Source organism: Amblyomma mixtum, chromosome 4 (assembly GCF_055824585.1).
Source record: "Amblyomma mixtum isolate Tamu chromosome 4, ASM5582458v1, whole genome shotgun sequence".
NCBI lineage: Eukaryota > Metazoa > Arthropoda > Arachnida > Ixodida > Ixodidae > Amblyomma > Amblyomma mixtum.
In genome coordinates this window covers 127,281,119-127,307,843 of record NC_143015.1, presented here as the reverse complement: position 1 = coordinate 127,307,843, position 26,725 = coordinate 127,281,119, and the positions used below count along the sequence as shown (strand labels likewise).

Genomic DNA, 26,725 nt, shown 5'->3' with positions numbered 1-26,725 from the left:
AAATGGAAAGCTTTTTCTCCGGTAAATATGATTACAGAGCATTCAGGTGTATGACGAGAAATATATGCACAAGCCGCATTACTACGCTGTTGTATTTTTTTTTCGGCTTGCGATATTTTTTGAAGCCTAAGTACACCAACATGATACTCTACTTAAATAGTAATTTAGAAAACGAGAAGCTGCTGGCGACCGCGTCAAGTAGCATATTCATGCAGTGTCCGTATTTGTGCCTTTCTATGCTTACGGTTCGAAAGAAAATTTTTTTAAGCTCACTAGAAGCTCTTCCGATGTATTCTGCAGCTGAAAATTTATGACAGATTTGTTGTCAACCTTTAGGTCGGCCGATTCGATCACGCAAACTAGGCGAGTTCTTCTATGCATTTGTTCATCTTTCCTGGCAGAAACTCCTAGTGTATGCCACAACTTTCAGTTTCCATATGCACATTAGTGTCGCTCGGGCGCAAAATTTACAATCATGTACTTGAAAAAGACATTCGTTCTTGAATTCCTGCTAAGGTAGCAAGTCAGTAAAGGACTCTGCTCAATACGCCTCGTTATTGTTCAAGCAAAATAACGCTGACTAGACAATGAAATCTAAAGTCGATACAGCCTCAAGCAGCTTCTCAGAAATATAGTATTGGGCTGGGAAGTTTCAATACGCGCGCACTGTTAGAATGGCAGTGTCCAAAGCTTGGCATATGAAAATTCGTGTGTATTAATACTCTCCAAAATGTTCCTTGTACTGAAAGTTCAGTGTGCTACAATTCGTTCAAATGAAGTTCTTAGAACACGATAGCCTGAATCGAGGGACATTTCTTCAAGTGGTATTTCAGTTTATACAGAATGTATCGAATATCATCATCATCATCATCATCATTTATTGAACCCCTAAAGATCCTGGCTGGGACATTACATAAGGAGGGGGGAAGACAGCGGTGTGAAGCAGTCATAGTAACTTTTTAGGAAGTACGTACTTTTCCTTGTGGATGCCGTTTCCTTAAACCTAGACATATTAAAAGTGTGCTTTCATGGAGCGCATGGGGTATTTATTTTCTAGAACATGCGCTTTTTGTTTATTTGCCGCAGGCTGCGCAGTCCGTTTTACAGAACAATATCAAAACATTAACTATCCCTATGACCAGCGGTGAGGTGCAGCGCTGTGTTGCAGTTTACGTAATCGTCTATTTCAGTCTGGTCGAAGAATATCCGCAAATCAAATTCAGTGCCTTAAGTTAACAAAAAATGGGTCATTGCTTCCTCGTACATCACACATAATATGGCGAAGAGAAGAGTTTAGTTTAGTTGGATTTAACGTCCCAAAGCGACTCAGGCTATCAGGGACGCCGTAGTGAAGGGCTCCGGAAATTTCGACCACCTGGGGTGGTCGAAACCCCACGTTAAAGAACTGAGGTTCTTTAACGTGCACTGACATTGCACAGTACACGGGCCTCTAGAATTTCACCTTCACAACACACAGCTCAATATTCACCCGGTCACGAGAAAGTGCTCAGTGCTTCAGGAGCGGGGAAATCATTAAGGGGTTTTTAAAATGTAAGACTAACAAGAGCGAGAGAAAATTAGAGAAGAGAATGTGTAGACGGCAACCGGACATGGCACCGGTGTCATAACGTACACTGGGGAAAGGATGGAAGGATATAGCAGTGCTATAAATGAGGAACGCAAAAAAAAGTAAGAGATCTGCGTAGGACTGACTTGTAGAGCATCTTAAAAACATGTTTCCCTCGAGAAACGGAGCATTACTTCGCATTCCTTCACAGCCAATTATCTCTCCCATCACAGCCCGGGAACTTTACTCATAGCCAGCGCACGAGAATGAAGACTGTGTTGTGATAGTGCGGCGATTGACCTTCGGCACGGAATATAGCGCATGCACAGAGAGCGTCTCCTTTCGTCACCTCAAAGCTCTAGCTATGACACGCAGGACTGTAACAATACCATTTAGAGATGAGTTTTTGAAGGTGAAAGCAGCGCCACCGTCCACCACATTCCCATCATATCTACAAACCTATGGCCAGATCTGCAGAACGTGAATATAGCTGAGCGTTCTCGTTTAAGAGACCGCAGACAATGACCACTGATTGTTTACACATTTCCTTCGAACAGCCTACGTAAGGGGATAACCACAAAGGGCAAGGCACGAAAAATGTATGGTCACCTGCACTAAATCTTTAAAGCACCAGAGTTAACAAACCAACAAACGAACAAGCTTTCAAACTAATAAACACGCAATAGCTGACTCTGGAGAATAACCAAAATAAGTGCTAACGCAATTAGAAGAAACAAAATTATAGTGAGGCACCGTCTTGCTCCGTGTGTTATACCGGACAGTCAACGCAATTTAACGATTCTACAGGTGCACATCATCACATTTGCACATCATCCCATTCGAGTCCGCGAATAGGACACCGCTGTTTGTTGGTGTGATCTGTTGTTTCCATCGCAGGTGTTTGAAAAATGCCTTTATTTCATCCTGACTGCACTACATTCGAGAGAAGGCCATGACCTGAGGCAACGGATTCCGCAAGCGTGTCAAGGCCATTGGCGCTGCACAGGAGGATAAAGGCTTGTTTATAGGGAACGTCAGCCTTCGCCGGAGTTTTTTGTGCTGATCAAAGCACCGCAGTACATACCCCTAGTGAGCTAAGGAAAAAGCCTCGCTCAGGATGCGATGCCACCTGACTAATGTTATCTCGAGCAACGAGTGTCAGTGCTCTGCCGAAGCCGCATGTAGCATGCGTCTGCGTGACTAAAGCCCGTCAAACGCAACATATTGAGGAATGCAGTGAGTCAAACGTTCTTTTTGCAGTTCGCAGTTGTGGCCTCGCTTGTATTGGTGGCTAAGTAGCTTTCAGTGATAGTTTCATCCGTGCAGTGTCCAAATTGCATCCTTTGCTGTGCAGCACCATTCAAATATTCAGTTCATTTCAAGCTAATCACGTATACGTGAAAGCCGTGGTATCAGGCACCTGCCTTACTTTCCACTGCGAAGAGCTTGTGAGACGAAGAATGCACCCCGATATTTTTACAGCGATAGCACGTGAGCAACTTTCTCGGAAAAAAATAACGCCGGTTTGTGTAGGTGTAGTCTCATATTGCAGAGGAAAAAAAGCTGCACAGAGCTACTGTTCAAATAAGATGACTTCGAAGATGCCTACAGGCACGAATCTTAATGCAGGTGACGGCACCGTGCAATCGCTCGCATGATGTGTCTCACGCAATTATGGAGGACAATATTAACTGGGATCAAATTATGCAGGTGATCGGTCTACAGTTTTAGGGATGTATTTACATCTTGATGAAGCACCGCCTTGACGTTGCCCGCAAGTGAGGCGCTTGTGTTTCTTCCCCGAAGAGGCTGGATTCATTGGTGTGCAATTACTACACATCAATCCACGTTCATGACAGCTAAATAACTGTGGAACGCGACCAACAATTTAGAATTTATTCTTCACATTTAGAACAGCAACTCATGACTATGGTCAGAGATATGAAGGCTTTTTCTACATTTAAGCTCCTCGCTAAGATACTAAACGCCGTATGTAAGAAAAAAATTGCGGCCGAAGCCAATTTGAGGTTTTAGCTGCCCTGTTCAGGATTATCCCCTGTCTGCTTCTTTTTGCAGATGGCGGCGCCAAAAGATGATATAGTGATCACCGGCTTTTCGGCCCGATTCCCTCAAGCCGACAGCTTGGCTGAGTTCAAGCAAAAGTTGTACGCGGGCGTCGACTTCGTGACAGATGATGAGACGCGTTGGCCTCGAGGTATGTATGAGGCACGAAGTGGCCTAAGCTAGACAGTGTTAATCGTACTGCCACTATGTGCGAGTTAAAATTGTACTTCAGCGTTATACGGGAATCAGGCTTATTAGGTCAATGCATGTGTCATTTCTGCGCACTACGTTTAACAACAGTGGCTTAGTTTGAAAGATTATTACTTCAGTTACTTGAGTGAATAGTCCGGAGGTCAAACTGCCTTGCCCGCCCAAGGGTGAAATCGTTTATGTTTTGTTCATAGGCGTTTAACGTCCCAAAGCGACACAGGCTATGAGGGACGCCGTAGTGAAAGGCTCCGGAAATTTTGACCACCTAGTTCTTTAACTAGGTGGCCTTACGGATACGCTCACACGTCCTGTACAATTGACTACAGGGTTCAGAAATTTTGAGACCTATGGAAGTACGTCTGGATGTACGAAGAGCATAAAACTTTTGTGACTTTTTTAAGTTGAGGGGTTCAGATATTTCAATATCACACTGCCATTGCTGGTTTCTGCACCTGCAGTGAGCCACCACGTACTAAAAATATTCTCAATATTTGCTGGTCTGGACACTTCTGAAAGCTACGCGAAAGAACAAACACACAGAGTGGACACAAAAAATACGAAGTCTCATACTGCGTACTCTGTGTATCAGCCCCACTCTTCGTGCCACGCGCCTTGTTCATGTTTTTGGAGATTATTCTTGGTTTCGTGTTTCGTTTGCATCGAATGCCGTATTCTTTTCTCAATTCTCATATCATATGTTTTTCTGTGTTTTAAGAACTAGCGGCTCATCCTTTCTGCAGCTCTAAGGTGTAGTGCCTTTCTGTGGTGGCTTTTTCCAGCCTCATTTTACTATTTAAGTTTTCTGGAGGTTTCTTTTATACAACTGCACCAAATTCTAATAATTCTAATAACGACTTTGGACAAACGGTAGGATAATAAGAAACGCATATAACTTACCGCTATTTAAAGCGCCTCATTCAGGTATATGAACCTTAATCGCAGGTTACCTGGGCCTACCGGAGCGGCTTGGCACCATCCGGGACCTGTCTCTCCTGGACGCGCAATTCTTTGGCTTGAATCCCAAGCAGGCGCATCTAATGGACCCCCAGATGCGCCTGCTTCTGGAGACGTCCTATGAGGCTATGATCGACGCAGGCTACGACCCGGACACGCTGCGCGGTCAAAGAGTGGGTGTCTTCATTGGATGCTCCAACTCCGAATCACACGAGGCCTTCAACAGGGATCCTGACAAGGTCGACGGATACGGTTTCATCGGCAGTGCACGGGCGATGTTCTCCAACCGGCTTTCCTACACCTTTGATTTCCACGGTGCGCTTTTTTGAAGTGCTAATTTATTGCGTCCTTTTTTATTCCGATTTCAAATGCTTTCTGTCTCAATATGATTGTCGTAATTCTCATTTTCAATTTATAATCCTCCTGCCGGCTTCGCTAGACGTCATATAATATTTGCTTTTCACTGAGAATAACAGGCTGTCTCAAAATATCCATCCACTAAGATTGTAACTGAGTGGGCACAGAAACCAGAAGCTATTTTGCATAAAATAAGATAATGTAGAGAAAAAGTGCGAATGAGAAAACGTAGTCAGATCACAGCAGCGGTTAGGGTGACTGGGCCCAGAAGACTTCTCCGGTTGCCTGTCCTGTCTTAAACTTAACGTCTCTACATTGTTTCGACCTTTCCAAAATATATGTGCACTGCTCTTCTTGAGTGTACTACAAGATTTTCATGTAATTTATTTTATTTTTTCTTCAGCATACAGTAAAATAAATTTATACGGAGTCTTTTGAACGTTTGGTTTCGCGCGTTCAGCGTTTGGGATGCGCAAATTCTAAAGGCTTTAAAATTCATGTGCAGATTGAATTATTGAATAGCTGCATGTAGAAAAACGCTGTTACAACACGCTGTTACAGGCATTACGTAGAGTGCGCCAGTTACAGCTCACATCTTGTCAGTTAAGCAAACAAGGGAAGGGGATGAGGGGCTCGTTATAAATATGACAGAAGCCAGCAGCCACAGAAGCCAAGGGGCACAGGGGATTTTTTTTTTTTTAAGTCATTTATTTTGTGCTGTTGATCAATTTAGAATATTACTGAATATGTTATCGTTTTTTTTAAAGATAACTGATTAGAAAATCAGAAGAAAAAACAACCACCTGCCGCCGGTGGGATCCGAACCCACGACCTCCGAATTACGCGTCCGGTGCTCTACCTCTGAGCTACGGCGACGGCTGTCAATTCTTCTGCTTTCGGGGGTATTTATGTTTACAAGTAACCTAACCTTGAGAGTGTTCATCAGCGCCACCCACGTTCATAAGCGGCGGACGTAGAACGTCCTGAGTTACCGCAAGTGTGACGTAGAACGTCATCGAACGGAGAGGGTGGAAGCTGCGTGAGAACCCTCTTATGCTTCCAAGGCGTCAAGGCTGCCAGAATCGAGGCCCTCGCTAAGCAATTAAGCAAACAAGGGAAGTTATCTTTAAAAAAAACGATAACATATTCAGTAATATTCTAAATTGATCAACAGCACAAAATAAATGACTTAAAAAAAAAAATCCCCTGTGCCCCTTGGCTTCTGTGGCTGCTGGCTTCTGTCATCTTCTCAGTTAGATAGCCAGGAATTCATCTGGTTGCAGCGCTGTACGCGATTAACGCGTGTTTTTTTTTTTTTTTGTACGCAGCCTAGCTAGCAGGAATGCTGTTTGTGCCAGCCAAATCAAATGGTGTAAAATTGTAGTAGAAATCAGTCACCGGAAAATTCTGGTCATGCTTGGATGCGTACCTACTACACCGACAAGATATTTCATAAGGTTATGCAGTACTTCATAGTGGCGCAATTTTAAATTTAGCTAATAGACAATGATAAAAATTGCGAGAAATTTTACTTGTTTTTATTTATTCTACTCCACCGTTTTCGGTACCATACTGAACGAATGAAACAGCGCAACTAAAACAAAGAACCAGGAAAACAAGACAGGTGCGCGCGCTTTCCGTGGTTCTTCGTTTTAGTTACGCAGTTTCGTTCTTTCATGATGCCGTACCAACTCACCCACTTTTTCAAGTTCCTCGAAACCATTCAGGAATGTTGAAAGTCAACAAACTGTGCCACCATTTTTTTTTTGGTCACTAATGCTCGAGCAGCAATAGTACCAACAGCGGTCCCAAGCACGGTTAGAGGACTAGTTCGAATTACTCAAAACAGACATAACAGAGCAGGTGTCGATTGGCAGGACTTCTAGTGTGGAGAACAGATAACTAATAGTCTCTCAGGGTAGAAGAGTGAAACGAAACGTTGCCTTTTGATTTATGAATGAGGGCGGGGGATAAAGTTCGGACGTTTGCTTATAGGTACTTCGGCTGTGGCTGGTGCAGGGCAGGCATAAGTTATTTTAAAGCTCGATTAGCTGACCCAGGTAAATGAGATGATTAAACAATGACTGCTGTACCTTTGTGAATAACATAACTTAGGCTCCAAAAGTTCCAAATCTCAAGACGACCACTCTTTCTCAATCCCACACCACATTCCCACAGCCATTCATGGAATACGCTGTCATCAGGAGAATACTAAAGACCAACAAAATTTTACGCCGACTTTACCCTCACTACATTGAATTCGTCGGCACGCCTACCTTCCCAAAATTCCCCGAGGCTATTGCACGAAGTCAGCGTCTCGCCTTCAAAACCGGCACCAATGAACATCTATCCCTTCGATCCCCCATTCCATCCCCACTACTGAAGCAAGGGCGTGGGTACTTATGAGTTGGCCGCCGCGCTGGCTCAGTGGCTATGGTGCTCGGCTGCTGGCCCGAAAGACGCCGGTTCGATCCCGGCCGTGGCGGCTGAATTTCTTTGGAGGAGAAATTCGAGGCCCGTGTACTGTGCGATGTCAGTGCACGTTAAAGAACCCCACGTGGTCGAAATTTCCGGAGCCCTCCACTACGGCGTCTCTCATATCCTTAGTCGCTTTGGGACGTTAAACCCCATAAACCAAACCAACCAAACTTATGAGTTGCACTCACATTGAGCTCGATCGGCTGACGTCATCTAAAAGACGCAACATTATTACCAAGTGCAAGGAAATGTCATTCTCCCCCATTCCCTGCAATCGCAGGACCAAGTTTCACGGTCGACTCGGGCTGCGCGTCAACGATGACAGCGCTGAGCGAGGCTGTGCTCTCCCTCCGTTCTGGACAGTGCGACGCGGCCATCGTGGGCGGAAGCACGATCAGTCTCAACGTGACTGCCTCATTAAGCTTTCTGCGCCTTGGAATGCTATCGCCCGATGGAAAGTGCAAGCCGTTCGATTCAAGCGGTAAGCTGGCTGGCTCGACTTTGCAGAAGGTATGCTTGGCGCCATGTCTAATGCGACCTATAATATGCCGCCGTCAGTGTGCACAAGCACTTCTGTACTCAGGATCATTCTTTCCTGCAGCTGATGCGCAACTACTCTCGAGTATAAAGCACCGTGCAATGCACCACATTTGTTTGTTCATTCTCAAGCAAAATCTTTACATGTTCTTTCCACACACCAAGAAATTGACTGAGAGAAAGAAATTCTTAGTAGAAATGGTGGCTGTTCCCTCTCTGCATACACCTGAGCTAAAGGAAAAGGTTGTTTACAGGAAGAACATTTGTGATCCATGGGCTGCTATTGGAGAAGCTTCCACTGCCACCAAATAACGACTTTCATAAACGGAACAAAAACAAAATATTTCATTTGCATGCTAGCTGTTACAAACTGGTCTCCGTAGATAATAGTGTGAGTTTGCGCTGTGAGTGTCTGCCGGAAACAGCTGGAACTTCGACATTGCCCTACTCCTGCTTGCGACTCGCCTTGTTGCTGCGGAAAATATACTGACTGCCCGACATTAAACTCCATGACCTGAATGTGCTCTTCGTCCGTGATACGTCTCCTATAAAAAGCTCCTCGATGACACCGCCACCGTGAAGCATGCCAGAGCGAATCTCGGCACTTCGATTATGAATATAATGGTTCGACTAAAGTTGTTCAAGTAGTATTTCAACGTTCTTTTTGAGTGTGGCAACTTCGCCCGCATTGCCATCATGTACTTTATTCTGCCAGTGCACGAAGGTAGGTGAGCACTTATAAAAAATGAAGATATTGATGCTGTTTGCAAGCCTTAAAAGTTTGAATTGTTTACACTATTAGCTTTAATTTCCCGTAGCAGAGCAATAAGAAACCTGGAGGACACAACATTCAATACGATCGGTTTTTGAAAAACAGCGCTGGTATTTGGTTTATGCCATGTGTGGGTCAACGTCTCTAACCAGAACTCGCGCTATTAGCGACGTCGAACCGCAAACGGCTCCATATCAGTTTCGACCACCCGTGGTTTTTTAACGCGCAAAAAGTTTACACAGCAAGCGAGAATTTTTGCATTTCACAGTCATCGAAATGCTATAACCACGGCCGAGACTTGACCCCGTTACCAAACCGTCCGCAGCCACTGAGCCTCAGCGGCGGCTTCTGCGGGGCAAACACTGCATCGGGGTGCCTTGGCATAAGGCGTAATAAAATATGTTTACACAGATGCTTCGGTAACAATTTAACATCTGGATTAGACTACATGATCAGTTTCGAAGGTCTGCCGCCGCGGTGGCTCAGTGGCTATGGTGCTCGGCTGCTGACCCAAAGGACGCGGGTTCGATCCCGGCCGCGGCGGCTGGAATTTCTTTGGAGGAGAAATTCTAGAGGCCCGTGTAGTGTGCGATGTCAGTGCACGTTAAAGAACCCCAGGTGGTCGAAATTTCCGGAGCCCTCCACTACGGCGTCTCTCATAGCCTTAGTCGCTTTGGGACGTTAAACCCCATAAACCAAACCATAAACCAAACCAGTTTCGAAGGTCTGAAATACGACAGAAATCTGCCCATTCGGCTTACCGGCCTCGTCATTCGAATGCAGCCCACTTTGAGACAAACTCGCGTCATGCTGCACCCTCTTTTTGATTCCGAGTCAGGCAGCACACTGCAAGTCATTGTGATTCCTCTTACGCAGCGAATGGCTACGTTCGAAGCGAAACTGTGGGCGTGTTCTTTCTTCAACGAGCATCGGAGGCTCGTCGAATCTACGCCAAGATCACACACGTCAAAGCTTACTCCGATGGTTACAAGGAAAAAGGTGAGTGCGTCAATAAAACGATTCTTTCCACTCTCCAATTTCCGTAAACTTACTGTAAAACATTACAGCACCTTCTAATTTTGGCTCTTTTGGGTGCACACGTGTTCTTTTATGACAGGTTTTATTTTCATGAAACAGGAGGGAGGGGCGGGACTAATGACTGGCTAGTTCATGTTACGTGATTCCTGCGTTCTTGAGGAAGAGGTCCATGTTGCGAGAAAAACCGATCCCAAAGTGTAACACTCGAATTATCTGCAGCTTACAGGTATGTCTTAATTTATATGAGACGTATTATTCAGCAAAGAGCAGCCCGGTTTCAAGCAACGAAAAACCTCAAAAAAAACTTTTTTGTATGAGTCCTTGTCCCACTCTGTGGAAAAAATAAAGTTCGCCGTTCCAGTACAAGGAGCATTATCAGTAACGCACGTCAGTGTTTCGAAACAATTGCAGGACAGGCCATCTCAGTGAAAGTTGCGTCAGCTCTGGCCTGTAGGTGGCAAGTCAATCTCTATGATAAGCACCAACATCTTCTAAGCACCAACATGTGCCAGGTTTTGTACATAGCCAACACAAACGTTTCCTAGTTAAGAGCCGCCATTACAGGCGACACAAACGCTTGATAACGTAATCTCCGTTGTTGCAGTCGTTCTGCACTCCGGCTTATTGCGTTATCAGGGAGGGGCTCTTGACAGAACCTTGAAATGATGTCATGAAACATTTTCCTTGAGGTACCGCATCACAATTAGATTACTTGGGTTGACGAACTCGTGGCCGCAATGCAGCCAGAGGAGATTTAAAAGGACCCTAAAATGGCTTTGAAGATTACTGGAAATATGGTCAGCTCAATAAAAAAGGTGTTTTATGCGTTCACACTTTGTACCAATTTTTTTAGCAAAGGCAGCGGTTTCTTCTGAGTAAAAAAAAAAAAATTTAGAAGCCCTTTGAAAATTTATCACTCTGTAGTGATGGCTTTGGAATTATTTCCAAAGTGCGTACGTCACCAGTATCATTATTGTCATGAGGAGTTACAGGCCAGCGGACGCCGGCATTCGTTACGGCCACGATGTCACGCGTGTACTTCTCGTGGCCGCGAAAACTTTCCGAGCTCCTCTGGCGTGCGCGAGGTGAATGCCTTCGTGCATATGGTTCCGATTTGCCACTGCCATATGTTTCTGTGGGCAGTTCTGGAGTCATTCGCCGTGTTTTTTCATCTGCACAAGATCAATATGCCTTGTTGTGTCGTGGGCTGGAAAGCAGAGATACACGGGGCATCGAAATCAAGCGTGTTATTCCTAAGGTCGTGCCTAAGTGAGCTGCTTGATAGCACACATCGGAATGATAGCGTCGGACGCCCTCCGGAAGTAGCCAAACCAAGCCTCAGCGCTCAACCAGTTTTCTTTTTCTAACTGGCGCCTCGGAGAGAGATAGAGATAAAGAGAAAATTTTTATTACTGATTTGATATCAATCCTAAACGGATGGGCCCCCTTTCCAGGACTCCACGTGTATGACTTCAGGGGGAAGAACACGAACGTGATTTTAAATCGCCGATATCTTTACTGTAATTAAAGGTAGCTCCAAACTATCCGTTGATTTGGCGTGTGTTGGAGAGTGATGAAATAGCTCTCGCTTGTCTTTATTTTTCAGTTTCAATAAAAGTTTTTTTTTTGTTTTTGGTTATAGGAGACCACTAATTTTAAGTTCTTTTATTTCATCTTCCAGGGAAACCTTTAATATTATTTACTTGACTAAGGTTCAACACCTTTTTATTGTAATGTCACTGAGCTATCTCTGGCGTTTCGCTGAACACTTTCTCGAACAATACATGTACGCACACCTCATATCTTTACAAAGGCTTACCATGAATGTCAGTATATTGCTCGACCGATAAGTACACATTGGCGTCGTAGTTTCACGATGGTGTGAAGATTTGGACTTCGAACCATTCAAGGTGCTCACAGCGAAATGCAAAGGAAACTAGCCTGTTGCGCGTAGTCTGTCTTGATGGAACTATAGCAATTCAATTGCAACATTTCTCACCTTACTTTAGGTCACGCTTAACTCTTATTCTCATTCGTGTTCTTATTTAAATTAATAGTATTTGCAGTGCCAATCGTCTCTTGCCTGTGCTGGACATCTGGCATGAACGCATAATAAAAATGTTTTAGGAGTCATCTTCCCGTCCAGTCAGGCCCAAGAGCGGCTGCTCAGGGACGCCTATGCTGAGGCCAAGCTTGAGCCGAGCCAAGTGGTTTACGTGGAGGCACACGGTACCGGAACCAAAGCGGGCGACAACTACGAGCTGCGCGCGATCGGCAACGTCTTCTGTCAGGCGGGTCGCGAAGAACCACTCCTGGTTGGATCCGTCAAGAGCAACATGGGACACGGCGAAGCGGCATCCGGTAAGTAAAAAAGCGCCTCCTATGTGGTGTACTTTTCTCATGAGGTTAAGGGCTGCATACTACCGGCAAAACTATGCCAGCATGCGGTTCTTCGATTACAGTCAGTCAGATAACTAACCGATAAATAGCATCCGAAAGTTGAGCTATGAGGAGATGCCGACCATTGCACTGGCAAAGTAAGGATCATCATCATCATCAGCCTGACTACACCCACTGCAGGGCAAAGGCCTCTCCCATGTCTGTCCAATTAACCCTGTCCTTTGTCAGTTGCCGCCACTGTATCCCCGCAAACTTCTTAATCTCATCCGCCCACCTAACTTTCTGCCGTCCCCTGCTACGTTTGCTTTCTCTTGGAATCCACTCCGTTACCCTTAAGGACCAGCGGTTATCCTGCCTTCGCATTACATGCCCTGCCCAAGCCCATTTCTTCCTCTTGATTTCAACTAAGATGTCATTAACCCGCGTTTGTTCCCTCACCCACTCCGCCCTCTTCCGATCTGTTAACGTTGCACCTATCATTTTCCTTTCCATAGCTCGCTGCGTTTTTCTTAACTTAAACTAAACCCTCTTTGTTAACCTCCACTTTCTGAAGTAAGGATCACGATGCTGCAAGCCAGAGGTACGCATCATGGACTTAATATTACCACAATGATTACCCCGGCATAGCTAGCGACAAACGGGCCGCTCCAAAAGTGTTGCATGACTTGAGTGTGGAGTACAGAAGATAAGGGCACTTTCCCTGGCGCTGAGGCAATCCGCTACCTTGATTGAGTTGGTTTAGTATAAGCAGGTGACTAACGTCCACACCGACGCGATCTGACACATGATTTACGGAAGCTTCGCGATTTTGGCTAGGTGCTGGCGCACAAAGCTTGTCCATTAGTAACACGCGCTTGCGGTGCTAATTACCATGTTCGTGGCATGGACAAAAGCGACAGCTTAGGAGCAAGAGTGCAAAAGTGTTTTAACTTATCAGTACAGGGGACGCGAAGAGCTCCATCAATTCCATTCAGCTGAATGAAATTTAAGGGCAGGGGACGGGACCGCCATGACTGGAGCTTATACAGGGAGCTCCAAAGGTCACATAAAACAAAATTTCAATAATTCTAAGCGTTCTGACAGTACTGCACTGCGTTTTGCACAAAAACAGCCTAAAAAGCAGGGGATCCTTTTGAATTACAAGAAGTTTTATTGGGACATTTGTCACTGACAGGTGGCGCTGTAGCAATCATTAATTTAACTGCCGCCTGCCACGGTGATCAGTTTGCTCACAATCCGGTAGGCAGGTTGTGATGACACCCCTAGGCTGCATGACCTAGGTGGCCCAACTGCCTCTTAGGTTGCTGATCGGCCGCTAATGCCAGTTGACTTTCACTGAATAATGCGCTAAGCCGGTAAGCCTAGGTCATTCAATTTTTTTAGTCTGCTTTCGAAGCTCGAAGCCAAGCTGATCACGAGCATGTTGTATCAGCTCTCTCCTATTTCACTCAAAACAATGCTACCCGGTCGAATATCGTTTAAACGTTCAATGAGAGCGCGTAGGAGAGTTTTTATTTTATATACCGTAGCTTTAATATCAGAGGCAAAAGGGAGGATTAGGATATTCCCTTATTATGTTCCTTGCTGTTATCCCTGTCCGAAGAATGACGAGTATACGATAGTGGTATCTCCTTCTAGGTGTCCCCTCTGTGGCAAAGGTAATCCTGGCCATGGAGACAGGCATGATCGCTGGCAACCTGCACTTTACACAAGCCGACCCCGACATTCCCCCACTGCACGATGGCCGCATTAAAGTGGTGGACAAGGCGAAACCTTTGCCCTGCGGCTCGATCGGCATTAATTCCTTCGGTTTAGGGGGAAGCGGCGCTCACGCCATCCTTGAGTGTGGACAAAGCCTGCACGTGGACACAATTCCCCGCACTAAGACCGAGCTTCCGAGGTTGATTTTCTGTGCCGGGCGGAGCAAAGAGTCTCTGGAGGTGAGTTTGTTTCTACGTGGGGCTGTATACGAGGGGGTACCCAAAAGAAACCGGACTTATTTTTGTTTGAACTTATTTGTTCACATTTTAAGCACAGACCTTCAAACTCCTTCAAAGTATTCCCCACTTGCAATGATACGCTTGTCGAATCTTTCATTCCATTTTTCAAAACATTGTTTAAATTCATCTTTTGTGATGCTTCACAGTGCCTCCGTCGTTTTTTTTCTTCACCTCAGCAACATCGGCGAAACGCTTTCCATTCACCTATTTTTTCATTCTAGGAAACTAAGAAAGTAGCACGGGGCAAGGTCGGGGGAGTATGAGGGTTGAGGAATAGGGGTCATGCCATTTTTGGTCCAGAACTGTCGCAGAGACAGGGCTGTGTGAGTAGGTGCATTGCCATGATGGAAAAACCAGACACCCGACCGCCACAAATCTGGCCGCTTCCTCCGCACACTGTTGCCCAATCTTTTGAAAACATCCAAGTAGAAAGCCTGGCTAACTGTCTGACCCTGCGGAACAAATTCTCAATGGACGACTCCTCTCACGTCAAAAACAAATCAGCATTGTTTTGAGGTTTGGTTTCACATGACGAGCTTTCTTGAGGCGAGGTGAATTTGAAGTTTTCGATTGGCATGATTGTTGCTTTGATTCAGAATTCGATTCAGGAACTCTTGAGTTGTCCCCATAGCATCGCCCTTGTACGTCTTTCTTAATATTTCAAGAGTTTCTAATTCAACTTTTTCCAAGCAAAAATCAGAATTTCACCGGCGCACGCTGTTCACGAAAATCAGTCATTGCAAAAACGACATTCACACAAAACAATCGTGACTCTAAAACTCTGCCTAAACTAGTCTGACCTCCTTCAACGACGGCACTCGACTTACTGACTCTGGAATGCTCGTTCTATGCGCTCCTAGTGGCAAAACGCGGTACCACAGAAGCTTTGGCGACCCAAAAATTTAGTCCGGTTTCTTTTGGGTACCCCTCGTATAGGTATCCTTTCCAGCTTTTTAGACTGTGTCTCGACTCCTGATAAATCGTTATACGCATATGTTTCACTTGCAAGCAGCCGCGAGTATTTCTTGCGATCTAAATTTCCTACAAAAAAACAGTTCATAATAAATTTTCCGCTTCTTAAATTAGTTATTTGCATGATTCAATGCTGAATGGAAACTTCGGAAACGAATAACCGTTCTAAAAGTGGCATTAAACGAAATAAAATAGAACACAATAAAACACCAGACTATTCGTAGCAGTGCATCGCCTTAACCAGTCGTGATGCCTATGGAAAGAAATAATTGCCTTCTGAATATTCCTGTGACATTTTATTGCCCGTATGCCGGAAAGTGCTACCACAGGGCATTCTTTCCGTGAAAAGGGTTCTGCAAATATGTGACGCTAATACAACGTACGCTAACTGCATTAGTACACGCTTTGAAGCCAGTACGCACAGATGAATTGGATATGCACGGATACAATAGAGGAGAACGAAGGGAAGAGCAGCTTCACGTCTGGCGTTTATAAGTCTGGCCTCGGTTTTATATTGTCCTCAGTTTTGACGGAAGCACTGTCTAAACCAATCTTTTAAATGACGCGTCACCAAACACAGCAAATAACTTGACAGCACCCCAACACACTGTCGCTTTTGAAATAGCTTTGTACGGTCTTTGGGATCTCTGTATAGTGACGCCGCACGTCTTTGAGTTGCTTGGAAGATTATGTAACTAGGCGTCTGATCCTCGACGCTACAGTATATTTTACTACCACATTGGTGTCTGCTGAAATATTGGAAGGAATGCTTGAACCATGAGCTCTGAAAACAGCAGGCTGTCAACAAATGTTTTTGAATTTTTGTCAGCCTTTTCTGAGCCCCATAGTGGACTGCCCGCTGAGATTAGAGATTAATCCTGCACGCTGGCTAAAACGTGAGATGCTTATCGTAATTTTGGCAACGTTGCAGTGTACCCTTGCGCGCATTGAGAAGGAGGGACCTTTCCCAGACTCTGCCTACGTCCTGCTGAACCGTGTCGGGCAGCCAAATGTGCAGCAGTTCCCGTACCGAGGGTTCGCAGTGGTTCCTGTGGACGGCTCCAGCAATGAGGTCGTCAAGGTCGTCGAGCAGGTGCTAACCGAGAATCGACCACTGTGGTTCATCTTCACCGGCATGGGCTGCCAGTGGAAAGGAATGGCAAGGCAGATGATGCACTTCGACGTTTTTGCCCGCTCCATCTGCAAGTCGGACGAGATTTTGAAGCGGTTCGGCGTCGACCTTGTCAACGTGCTTGGCGGAGACATGGGCGGCGACAATTGCATGGCATTAGTCCAAGCTAGCATCGCAGCTGTGCAGGTATAGCTTGACCACTGTGTATTCTTGTCTACACAGCTTCTCTGGCTTTGTATTCCTTCTCTCCGATGGCTTCGTTTGAAAAAGCATGCCATAAGTAACCAAATGCTGTGCGTTGTTCAGCAACCACGCCAACTTTATTTTGTTTTCTCGGCGTGCATTCTGTGTCAGCCAGTTCAAAAAAATGGTAGAGAATGCATGCTATAGTGTTACTTACATGGCACAGAACGGCGCCTACTCTAAGGAATAAGTATGATTTAAGCCGATGCATTACTTCAAGGACGGCTAAACTAAGATTTATTAAAGTCGTTGTGTGAAGTTGTAACCCTAAAACAAGATGTTTGCCGTATACTTAAAGTTAGAACAGCCAGTTTTGAAAGGTAGTGTCCAGTGACTGTTCTTTCTTGGGTTTAAGGTGTCTTATCAGAAGTGGTAGTACATATCCTCAGTCAACAAAATGCTGAACGATCCCGTCGATGTGGGGTCTCATGGCTAACATGATCCACTAACTAATATGACATAACAACTGCCGTACTGACCTCCCGGCCTATGAAAATGTGCCACAGTTTGTCATGCGATTAAACCAGGGAACCGTCCCTCTTAGAAAGTAAGGTGGCAAAGCTATCGGCGTGAATTATTCCATAAAGTACAATAAAAATCGCTGGGGCTTAGCTTTGGTTAAGCCTAGGTAATTGCGAAAGCAAGTGGTGTAACTTGTAGCATCTTCCATATCCATAGCCTCCGTCAGGTTAAACGGTAACACAACACAAGAATCTTGACTCGCGTCCGAAGTCTTCCATAGCTATACCGAAGAACCGGCGAGCAGGCGCTACTTTTCTCTACACCCAATAGCGCCTGGATGTCGGTGGATTACGTCATACCACACGCTGCAACACACATCCATCACCGCAGCAAGGCCTGCAAGCTCTTGCCACTTGTATGACGTCAATCGCTTGCCGCCTTTCGGAGGTGGTCGACCGGCCGCGAAGTTCTAGCTGCGACGCGCTGAAGAGCCGACTTGGTGCCCGATTTCTCGCTGTGGTATGACGTCAGTAGTCACATGACCTACCACCGACCGTGAAGAGTAGGCTGCGGTACCGCGAAGCGTTCGCAAGTGGTCGACCGGCCGCAAAGTTCTAGCTGCGGCGCGCTAAGAGCCGACTTGGTGCCCCATCTCTCCGTTTGGTATGACGTCAGTAGTCAAATGACCGACCGCCAACTGTCGTTCGGCCGCGAAGTCTAGCTGCGGCGCGCTGAAGAGCCGACTTGGTGCGCCATCTATCGCTCTGGTATGACGTTAGTAGTCACATGAACGACCACCGACCGTGAAGGGTAGGCTTCAGTACCGCGAAGAGGCGACACCTGGCGTAGTATTGCTTTCGTAATAAAAAGCCTTCCAATTTTTTAAATGTGAATAAACTTTCTGGTTTCAGCGCTGCTGGAGATTACATTTCTATAGTTAAGGTATCTGCATCACATTAACAGCTTTGTCGCATATTGAATAAGAGCCCTCACTTTTTATTTTATATTTCAATGACAGGTGGCACTCGTAGATACTCTCGACGCTGTCGGCATCCGTCCAAACGGCATGGTGGGCCATTCTATAGGTGAGATTGGCTGCGCCTACGCCGATGGTGGCCTCACGCACGAGCAGACCGTGTTGGGCGCGTACTGGCGTGGTCACAGCATTGACATGGCTAACTTGCCGAAGGGAGCCATGGCCGCTGTTGGTAAGGGTCATGTTGGCCGAAATTTCATTAATCTTAAAATGATTGTGGAGCTCCTCCCGGAGTAGTCTTTACGAAGGCACACATGCACAGTTCAAACTTAAATGTAGCCATTCTTGTTGAACTAAAGGGAACTGTAGTCTCTTGAATTACAGAATTATGGCATCCGGAATCCAACAGGCCTTATTCAGACTAAATGGAATTATGCAGCACCCTCAGGTAGCATTTAAGTTTATTCTATGAGTCATAGGAGCAACAGGTAATTGATAACTCATTACAGGTAAATTTAAAAAATATACCTGGGCGGTTGTTGGAAATGTTATAAGGAAAGACAGCTAACGCTGGTGGCGGATCTATGCAACGCATACATCTTTGCAATGCATGTTGTGTAGGTGCACTCTTGACACTAAGTGAGAGGTAGAAGCTGTAGTGCTCGAATTTTTGGGATCCTAGTGGGATTTGCTGCGGACTGTTTTCATTATGGTATAAAAAGTTAAGAGATTTCGAAACTTGCACTTAGAAGAAAAGATAAGCAACCACCGCTTCATGTTGACGCCAATATTTGTTCATTAAAGAAAACTTCTTGACGCTCAGAAAAAGAAATATCCTAATCTGCATTCATTATTACAGCGCAAAGACGGCACAGAACAAGAAGGGGACACAACAGCGCTGTTGTGTCCCCTTCTTGTTCTGTGCCGTCTTTGCGCTGTAATAATGAATGTAGGTAACCAACTCGCCCAAAATGTTGTATTATGGATCCTAATCTGACGGATGAATCTTTCGTAATGACTGAACATTATAAGGACAGCATTTTTGCTTTTTAGGCACAGCTTCCGCTCAACACAAAACATGCTCTTTCACAAGGAGTAAAATGTCGAGAACCACAAGGGCAAGCTGCTCCCACTGTAACGATATAGATGGCGTCCCAGCTAACTTAAAGCAAGCCTGAGAATAAGCTTTCTGAAGACTCGACTCGTGAGGGCTTACAAACCAGTCACCTACACCTAGTCACCTCATGTTTTGAACATTCCTAATTGCTAATAGCGAAGAAAAACAGTGAAATTGTTATTCTTTTTTATAATTTCACTCTAGCAAAGAAGTTATCAATACAAATGTTGTAGCGTGAGTTAAAACTTCAACTTTTCTGTGGTTTTCTGCAGTTCTTTTCTGCAAAGCAAGTTCATTGTAAATTTTTTGTGGAGGTTAAACAAAACTAGCTAGATTTGCAAATTTTTGAGTGAGTATAACCGGGGGTCGAGATGTTGGCGCTCCTCAAATGCCTGTGTTCTGAAAAAACATGGTTTTTCCGGTAGCGCTGAAAATGAGAACGCAACCGGTCCATGCATGCAATGGGCTCCGCGTGGAATGCGGCGCTTCGGTTTGCTACAATCATGATGCATCAGCACGGGGTCACTGACTGAGGAGGACAGAAAACGTTTTGGTAGCCTACGTGGCCGCGCCCCTTGCAGCATCAAAATGAGGCGCCAGTGTGCATCTAAGGAATGAACTTCAGTAAAACGGCGAGTTGAGCGAGTTGGTACATCTTGAGGAAAACAGCGCAGGAACAGGGACAAGAGACAAGAAGACGCCTGTCCCGTCGTCTTCTTTTCTCTTGTCCCTGTTCCTGCGCTGTTTTCCTCAAGGTGCATCTAAGGGCCATCGTTGTGACTGATGGCCTGTGTATTTATTATGGTAAGCGATTTCCTTCAGTCGAGGTGACTTTGCGATGCGCGATTATGTAGTCATTAGACCATATTTAAGTTACATGGTCATTACCTTAGGTTCTAAAATAGGAACCACGCAAAAATTACCTTGTAAATATCTGAATTCGTATTTCGAGCTTTGTCTAGAACTTGGAGATTAAATTCTTAGAGATAGATACAGCAATAAAAAGTCAACAAAAATGTCTTCTTAAGTCAGCGAAACAGAATAAAAAAAAATGCGCACTTTTTCCACACGACTGCCTATATGTCTGCAGTAGCCGAATTTTCGAAGAGCAAGATCTCCTTTTTAGATCTTTGCACAAGTTAGCTGGAAACCGCAGGATATCAATTCGACAAGAAGTCAAGTTTTATAACAATGTGCCAGTGCCAACGCTAGCATCCTAGAGGCGTTCAAGCTAAATCGCAAAATTACCACAATCTGGCAGAAATTGACAGTGAATTGAACTCAATTTACCAGACATTCTTGTGGGTTACCTGAGCTATGAACTAAAATCGAATAGTTTGGCGAGGCCCAGGCCTATAAATTTTTTTTGGCAATACTTTCTGCGGCCAACAAATTTACGTAAGATTTCCTCGCGCATTTTGGCGCGTCTGGAAAAAGAAGTTGTGGTCATTAGCCATTATGGTCTAGTAGTTGATTTTCTAGGCAGCTGGATTGCGTTAAAGGGGCTCTGAAACATAATCCGAGGAGAAGCACATGAACTCTCCTTAATACTGCGTGTGTGTTATCATAAACACAAACGCAATTATGAACATGATAATCAACCATTAAAACACATATGTTATCATGAACAAATAATACACTTGTACACACACCAGAGAACCCACAACCACGCCCGGAATTTGGCGAGCCTTCCCGGCGACTTTTTATGCCCGCACTCTCCTCCATCACACCGCATCGGTGTATACCAGTTCAAAGATCATTATTCGTTAGATTCTTTATGACATCATACCACGGCTGCTGCCAATAAGCGGCGTAGCTCCGGCGGGTCACGGAGCTCCACTCCAGGGTATGGGAAGGCGGAGCAGCGCCGACCTTGCAGTGTGAAATAAGTTACGACTGGACAGAGAAAGGCGCGAAGACATTCAAATTCAAATTTTGACTACAGATAACTCAGCTTCTACAGAGCGTATTAAAAACATTCTTGCTGGAGGATATTCGGGAAGCGTCGTCCTTTAACATCCGAGGAATACCGCAACTTTATTAGAGACCCTTTCAGAGCTCCTTTAAAAAGAGCTGAAAATGCTCCAGCAAAAGGGCTGGACAAAGCTCTACGTGCCGGTGAGGATTTACTAGAAATCTTTCGCTTTGTGTTTGCTCTTCTGAGTTGAAAAATTTGTTACCTAAAAATATACAACAAAAAGTTGAGCACAAAATATTGTCACATATTTTAAACCAATATTTTCCTTTGCATTTTTTTTTGCTGCAGTCGTATTACTGCAGCTGCACGCGTACAATTTAGCACCCGATTGCAGCAATTTTCAGCTGCATGGCAACAAAATGTCCAGTCATTTCCACATCCAATTATTCTGGCGCGAAGTGCTTTTAGCTTTCATTCTCGACATCATCCGAAGACCGATCCACTATAGAGCTTGACTTCAGCGTCAACTTAAGAAGTTTCCCGTCAGAGCGGTGTAAATGAGAGGAAAGCTTCACCATAACAACTTTCGAGTAAGATTCGAGCTTGCGGCGCATTCGGAGCAGTTTCGTTTCCCGATAGCCCAGACCACAGGGCTGTTGCTGCAGCATCCAACGCCACGTGTTCTATCTGGCACTCTCTCGTGCTATTTGTTGGAAATCGTCACTTCCGCCAGAGCTCAAGGGTGAACGTTGCCCATTGGAGGTTGTGGGATCAGGTATAAAGGCGCCCCCTACGTCTTCTTGCGGTTTGTGCCAGCCGACACAACGATCATCGTTGGTCAAACATTTTAGGGGAATCCCCCAAGGTGGAGTACATTTGTAATAAGGTAATAATTACTCTTTGACATCCACCCGAGCGCAGCCATACGGCTACAAAGGAAAGCTATACACCTCTCTCGGAAACTTCGCTGTTAAAGAAAAATTCGCCCTGGTCCGGGGTTCGATCATCGCTGTGTAGCTTTTTGACATATGCATCATAGCAATGCGCAACTCTAAATTTCAGCCTTCAAAATAGTTATGTGGACCTGGCAAGAAAATCCCACGCTTATGTGCAGAGAAATAGAAAGAAATAATACAAATATCACTCCGCCTAACAGGCCATAAATTGGTGATGATGATAACATATAGGGTGCAAGGGCATCTTTGGCGGAAAAGCTCCATAGCACAAGGTACTTTTCTTTACACAAGGAGCGAGCCAACACCGATTTTTCAAGCACTTAACAACGAATAAGTCGAGCGCCAGGTCAGGGGAAAGTTTGTACCCACTCACCAACCAAAAGGGAATATCTACCGGAAAATGCCTCAGAGCATTGCACGACTTGAAATTTTATAGTATAAATGAACTTGAGGGGCATATCTCATGCATACGTGTGCACATATACAACTAACATAATAGGCATCAGACAGCGCAATAATACAGAAGGCAATATGCACTGGAAAGCGCGTATGGACATTCAAAACGTGAAAATGCTGACTTCAATCTTCGGATGTCTCTGCAGCAATTAGGATATGCCGCTATAATTCGGATATCCTTGGGACATGCTCTTGTCACAAGGATATATTTGTATGACTTTCCTCTGGGATTCATCCCCGTTTCTGCATTGCGAGGATAGTATAGGAAAACTTTTAATGTGCAACAGAAAGAGAGTAGCTAGACGGCTACCCGCAAAGACGACGACCGAAAGATTTTGGCTTTCGGCGGCGTCTTTGGCCAGTCGGACGAGTTGTAGTTAAGCCTACGACTCGGAACTTAGAATTAATGCCTCTCATTGGTCTTTCGACTTTCTGTTGTCCTTCCCGTGGGGTATCAGGACATACCCATAGCATGTGTGTCCAAGGTGGGCCTAAGTTCGCGGTTTGCGCGGAAGGACAGTTGCGTTCGGCAGCCACCACGGGCGGTGTAGTGTCGGTAGGGTGTAGGGTCTAATGGTAGGGTCTAATGGTAGGGTCTAACGGTAGGGTCTAATGGCCGGTAGGGTGGGCAACGGCGTCGCACGCGGATATAAAGCACGAAAGACACGGACCACGCAGCGCAAACGGCCTACATGAAATGCACTGAACAGCACTATTTCGTTATGAAAAATGACGCTTACTATGGAGAGCGGAAACACCAAGCCTGCGTGGACCCAGAGTTTTGTGTGGCTGACATGGCGATGGACCAAAGCGTAATTGAAGCTTGCGTATACACTCGCCAATGCGAAGCAGGCCGAGTGAGGTTGCTTTCCGTAGAGCAAATATTCCCTGCGTAGGTCAAATAATTCCTAATTCTGGCCCTTATTTCTCGACAGGAGTTCGGAAAAACTTAGTATTTAGAAATAACAAGGAAATTTCCGTTTTTCAAAATTCTAGACAACCTAGTGATAATTTAAATTTTTTTTTAAATTTTGCTTCTAAGATTCTCTGAAAAAGGCAAAATATCTCGAAGGAAACATCATTGAGAAGGCTGGAATGTCGCGGAAAGCGAGCGGAGGGCGGACGCGAATGACGTCAGCGCAGAAGCGAAGAGTCAGCGACACTAATTTGTCTCGAGTCCGCACCAACCAAAGCTAACTACGACGACGCAGGTGAAAATAGAATACCATTGATTTTCTAAAAAGAACTGCAGCATTTCCTCTTCATTTGAAATTATCTAAACGCAGTGAAAGGACTGAGCACCAGGCGCAAAAGTTATGAATTTTTTTCTGAGTTAAAGATTTGCTCCCTTGAAATTATGCTGCAGTTTACTTCATAAAAACCTGTTCTTTAGTGCCATTAACATGGCAGCAAAGAAAACACAGGCCGCACCTTCTCTTGCTACCTGTTTTGACTCCCTCTTTCTGTACCAGCGAAGGTCCCCACGTGATCAGGATTGATTCCGACGTGTCTTGAAGGGGGACTTATACCGTCGGTTGTAGTGAAAATGCTTAGCAAAGTGACGCTTTGGATTTCTCACCTTTCAGAGGCTTCCAGCCTCATTTACAGTAAGCGCGCTTGAAATGAAAACACAGCAATTGTTTTTCGGGACAGGAAATGGCGCAATATCTGTCTCACATCTCGGTGGACGCCTGAAAGCACTGTAAAGGATGGATAAAGGAGGGAGTGAAAGAAGAAGGCAGAAAGAGGTGCTGTAGTGGAGGGCTCTGGAATAATTTCGACCACCTGGGAATTTTTGACGTGCATGATATCGCACAGCACACGTGCGTTTTTCGGTTCTGCTACCCGGCGCGTTTACGCACCGCCGGCTTTTTCTCTAACCCTAGCCCAGGCCTCCCACTGGCGCTGACTCCAGAGCCGTACTGCTCCCTACCCTATTCTTCTTCATGCCCGCAACCCCGATCAGTTCCTTTCATCCTGTAAGCTCTGCGGGAAAACGGGAGACTTACTTCATATCCTTTTCACATGCCCTACCTTCCCACACCGTCCATCTGCAACCACGGCGGAGTTATAGTGGGAGACTCTCCTGGCCAGCTCCGCTGCTGCTGGCCGGATAATTACCGACGCCTTGAAGCGGACAGCCCTCCAAGGACTGTCCTTCGCTCTTTAAGGGCAACCTCCTAAGGGTTGCCTTGTGCCACGTAAGGGAAGGCAGGGCTTGCGCGCTCTGCACTGCTTGGATAAATGTTTCCACCACCACCTTTCAAATGTGGCCGCCCTGGCTGGGTTCGAGCCCGGGAACTCAGGCTCTGTAGCCGAGGGCTCTAACCACTGAGCCACCACGGCGGGCAAGCGCGCCTGGCAATGGTCACTTTCCGCACAGCCGTACTTAATGCGTAAAAATACTTGAAAACGTTGTTTGTATATATGAGAAGGCGGCAACACTGCGCTGTTCATTTGTCCAGGGCTCACATGGGAAGCCGCATCGAAACGCTGCCGTGATGGTGTAGTCCCAGCTTGCCACAACGCCGAGGACACGGTGACCGTGTCAGGTCCCGCAGACGCCGTGGCTGAGTTGGTCGAGGAGCTCAAAGGGGAAGGCGTGTTCGTCCGAGAGGTGGATAGCGTGAACGTGGCCTTCCATAGCGATCACATGAAGACCGTGGCACCTGCATTCCAGGCTGCCTTGCAGAAGGTGAGCCCTATCAGCGATGCGCTGTTGCAATGTATTCGTCGTTTCCACGGAAAGACCGCTATTTATTCGGGCTGGCTTGTTTCGCATCTGGAGCGTGGGAGTTAGAATGCAACACATATACAGTAGACGCTTTGAGGATGACAATGACAAGCCTAGGAGGACAATATTTATGGGAGGGAAACAAAAAAATCTGGACTCAGGTGCAGGAAGCCATTGGTTTTTGTAAAATGCAAGGCGCAGTAACTGTCTTACGTCTCGATGGATAACGCAGTTGCGCCTATGAGGTCACGGAGGAAGTTGGGATAGAGAATTCGCGGCAGGCTAGGTTGTGAGGAGAAAAGATTAGCAACAAAGCACTCAATGTGTTTTCCCTGTGCGCTAGGGCGCACGGCGAGTACCGCCAGTGGTCAGCAGCGACCGCCACTTCAACAATGAGCGCAGCGTCTTTGAATGTGTTGGCCTTAACGTCTGTGGTCAAGACGCGAACCACCGCTGCATTTCGCTCAGTTATGCGCATGTGTGTTGAGAAAGGACAGGGTAAGCGGCAGAGGCAACAAGCATTCAATCAGTATCTCATTCAATCAGCATTTAATGAGTAGCCCAGACAGTAGTCGTTGTAAGGTAAGCTAGCCGAACCTAAATGTCTGTGGCAGCGCAGGCAAACCAAAGAGAATGTAGTGGTAAACAGACGCACGCTTTCGCATGTAAGACCTTGTTCCTTCAGCAGAATATACGGGAAGTTTAGCGCTTTGAGTAGCCAAAGAAGTCTTCAGTTGGCGTAACCTGACCTGCCATAGTGATGGTAGGAAGAAACATGATTTTGAACATTACGCGATGCAAGCGTTAATGTGAGACGATAGTGCGGGCGGCCCTATCTTTATTCAGATCTTGTGAGTGGTGCCTTGAGGGCCAAAACAACGAAGTACAAAATGCTGCATTCACCAATAGACAGGAAGGGATGTAGAGGGAGTATGAAACAGTCGCGAGTTAAGATATTCTGGCTGAAATCAACAAGCAATGAAAATGAGTTAGGTTTGCAATTTGGAGACGAGAAAATCCAAACCAACAATTCTGGAAAAAAAAGCATTCTTGAGCGGGAACCGTTGATGAACGCTATTTTTCATATAATGGAAGAATGCACTATAACAATCAGTATATGCGCAGATCACCCGAAGGCCGTCTTGAATGTCTTTTTCCATTAACCAAACAAGGGAAGGGGAATGAGGGGCTCGTTAAAAATATGACAGAAGCCAACAGCCACAGAAACCAAGGGGCACAGGGGATTTCTAATTTATTTATTTATTTTGTGGTGCTGATAAATTTAGAATATTACTCAATATGTTATCGCTTAAAGCTAATTGATTAGAAAAGCAGAAGAAAAACAACCACATGCCGCCGGTGGGATCCGAACCCATGACCTC

General features: G+C 45.6%; 1 protein-coding gene across 1 annotated transcript in view; it reads left to right on the top strand.

Annotated features, from left to right (window-relative positions):
* Positions 1 to 3,643: 3,643 nt before the first annotated feature.
* Positions 3,644 to 26,725, top strand: part of LOC149348177 (fatty acid synthase-like) — a 55,283-nt gene continuing 32,201 nt past the window's right edge. Inside the window, exons 1-9 of the mRNA XM_089541698.1 lie at positions 3,644 to 3,782; positions 4,784 to 5,110; positions 7,911 to 8,111; positions 9,816 to 9,938; positions 12,105 to 12,338; positions 14,016 to 14,317; positions 16,281 to 16,667; positions 18,205 to 18,394; positions 25,075 to 25,304. Of these exons, the coding sequence (XP_089397824.1) occupies positions 3,644 to 3,782; positions 4,784 to 5,110; positions 7,911 to 8,111; positions 9,816 to 9,938; positions 12,105 to 12,338; positions 14,016 to 14,317; positions 16,281 to 16,667; positions 18,205 to 18,394; positions 25,075 to 25,304 (2,133 nt within the window). The remainder of the gene's footprint in view (positions 3,783 to 4,783; positions 5,111 to 7,910; positions 8,112 to 9,815; positions 9,939 to 12,104; positions 12,339 to 14,015; positions 14,318 to 16,280; positions 16,668 to 18,204; positions 18,395 to 25,074; positions 25,305 to 26,725) is intronic.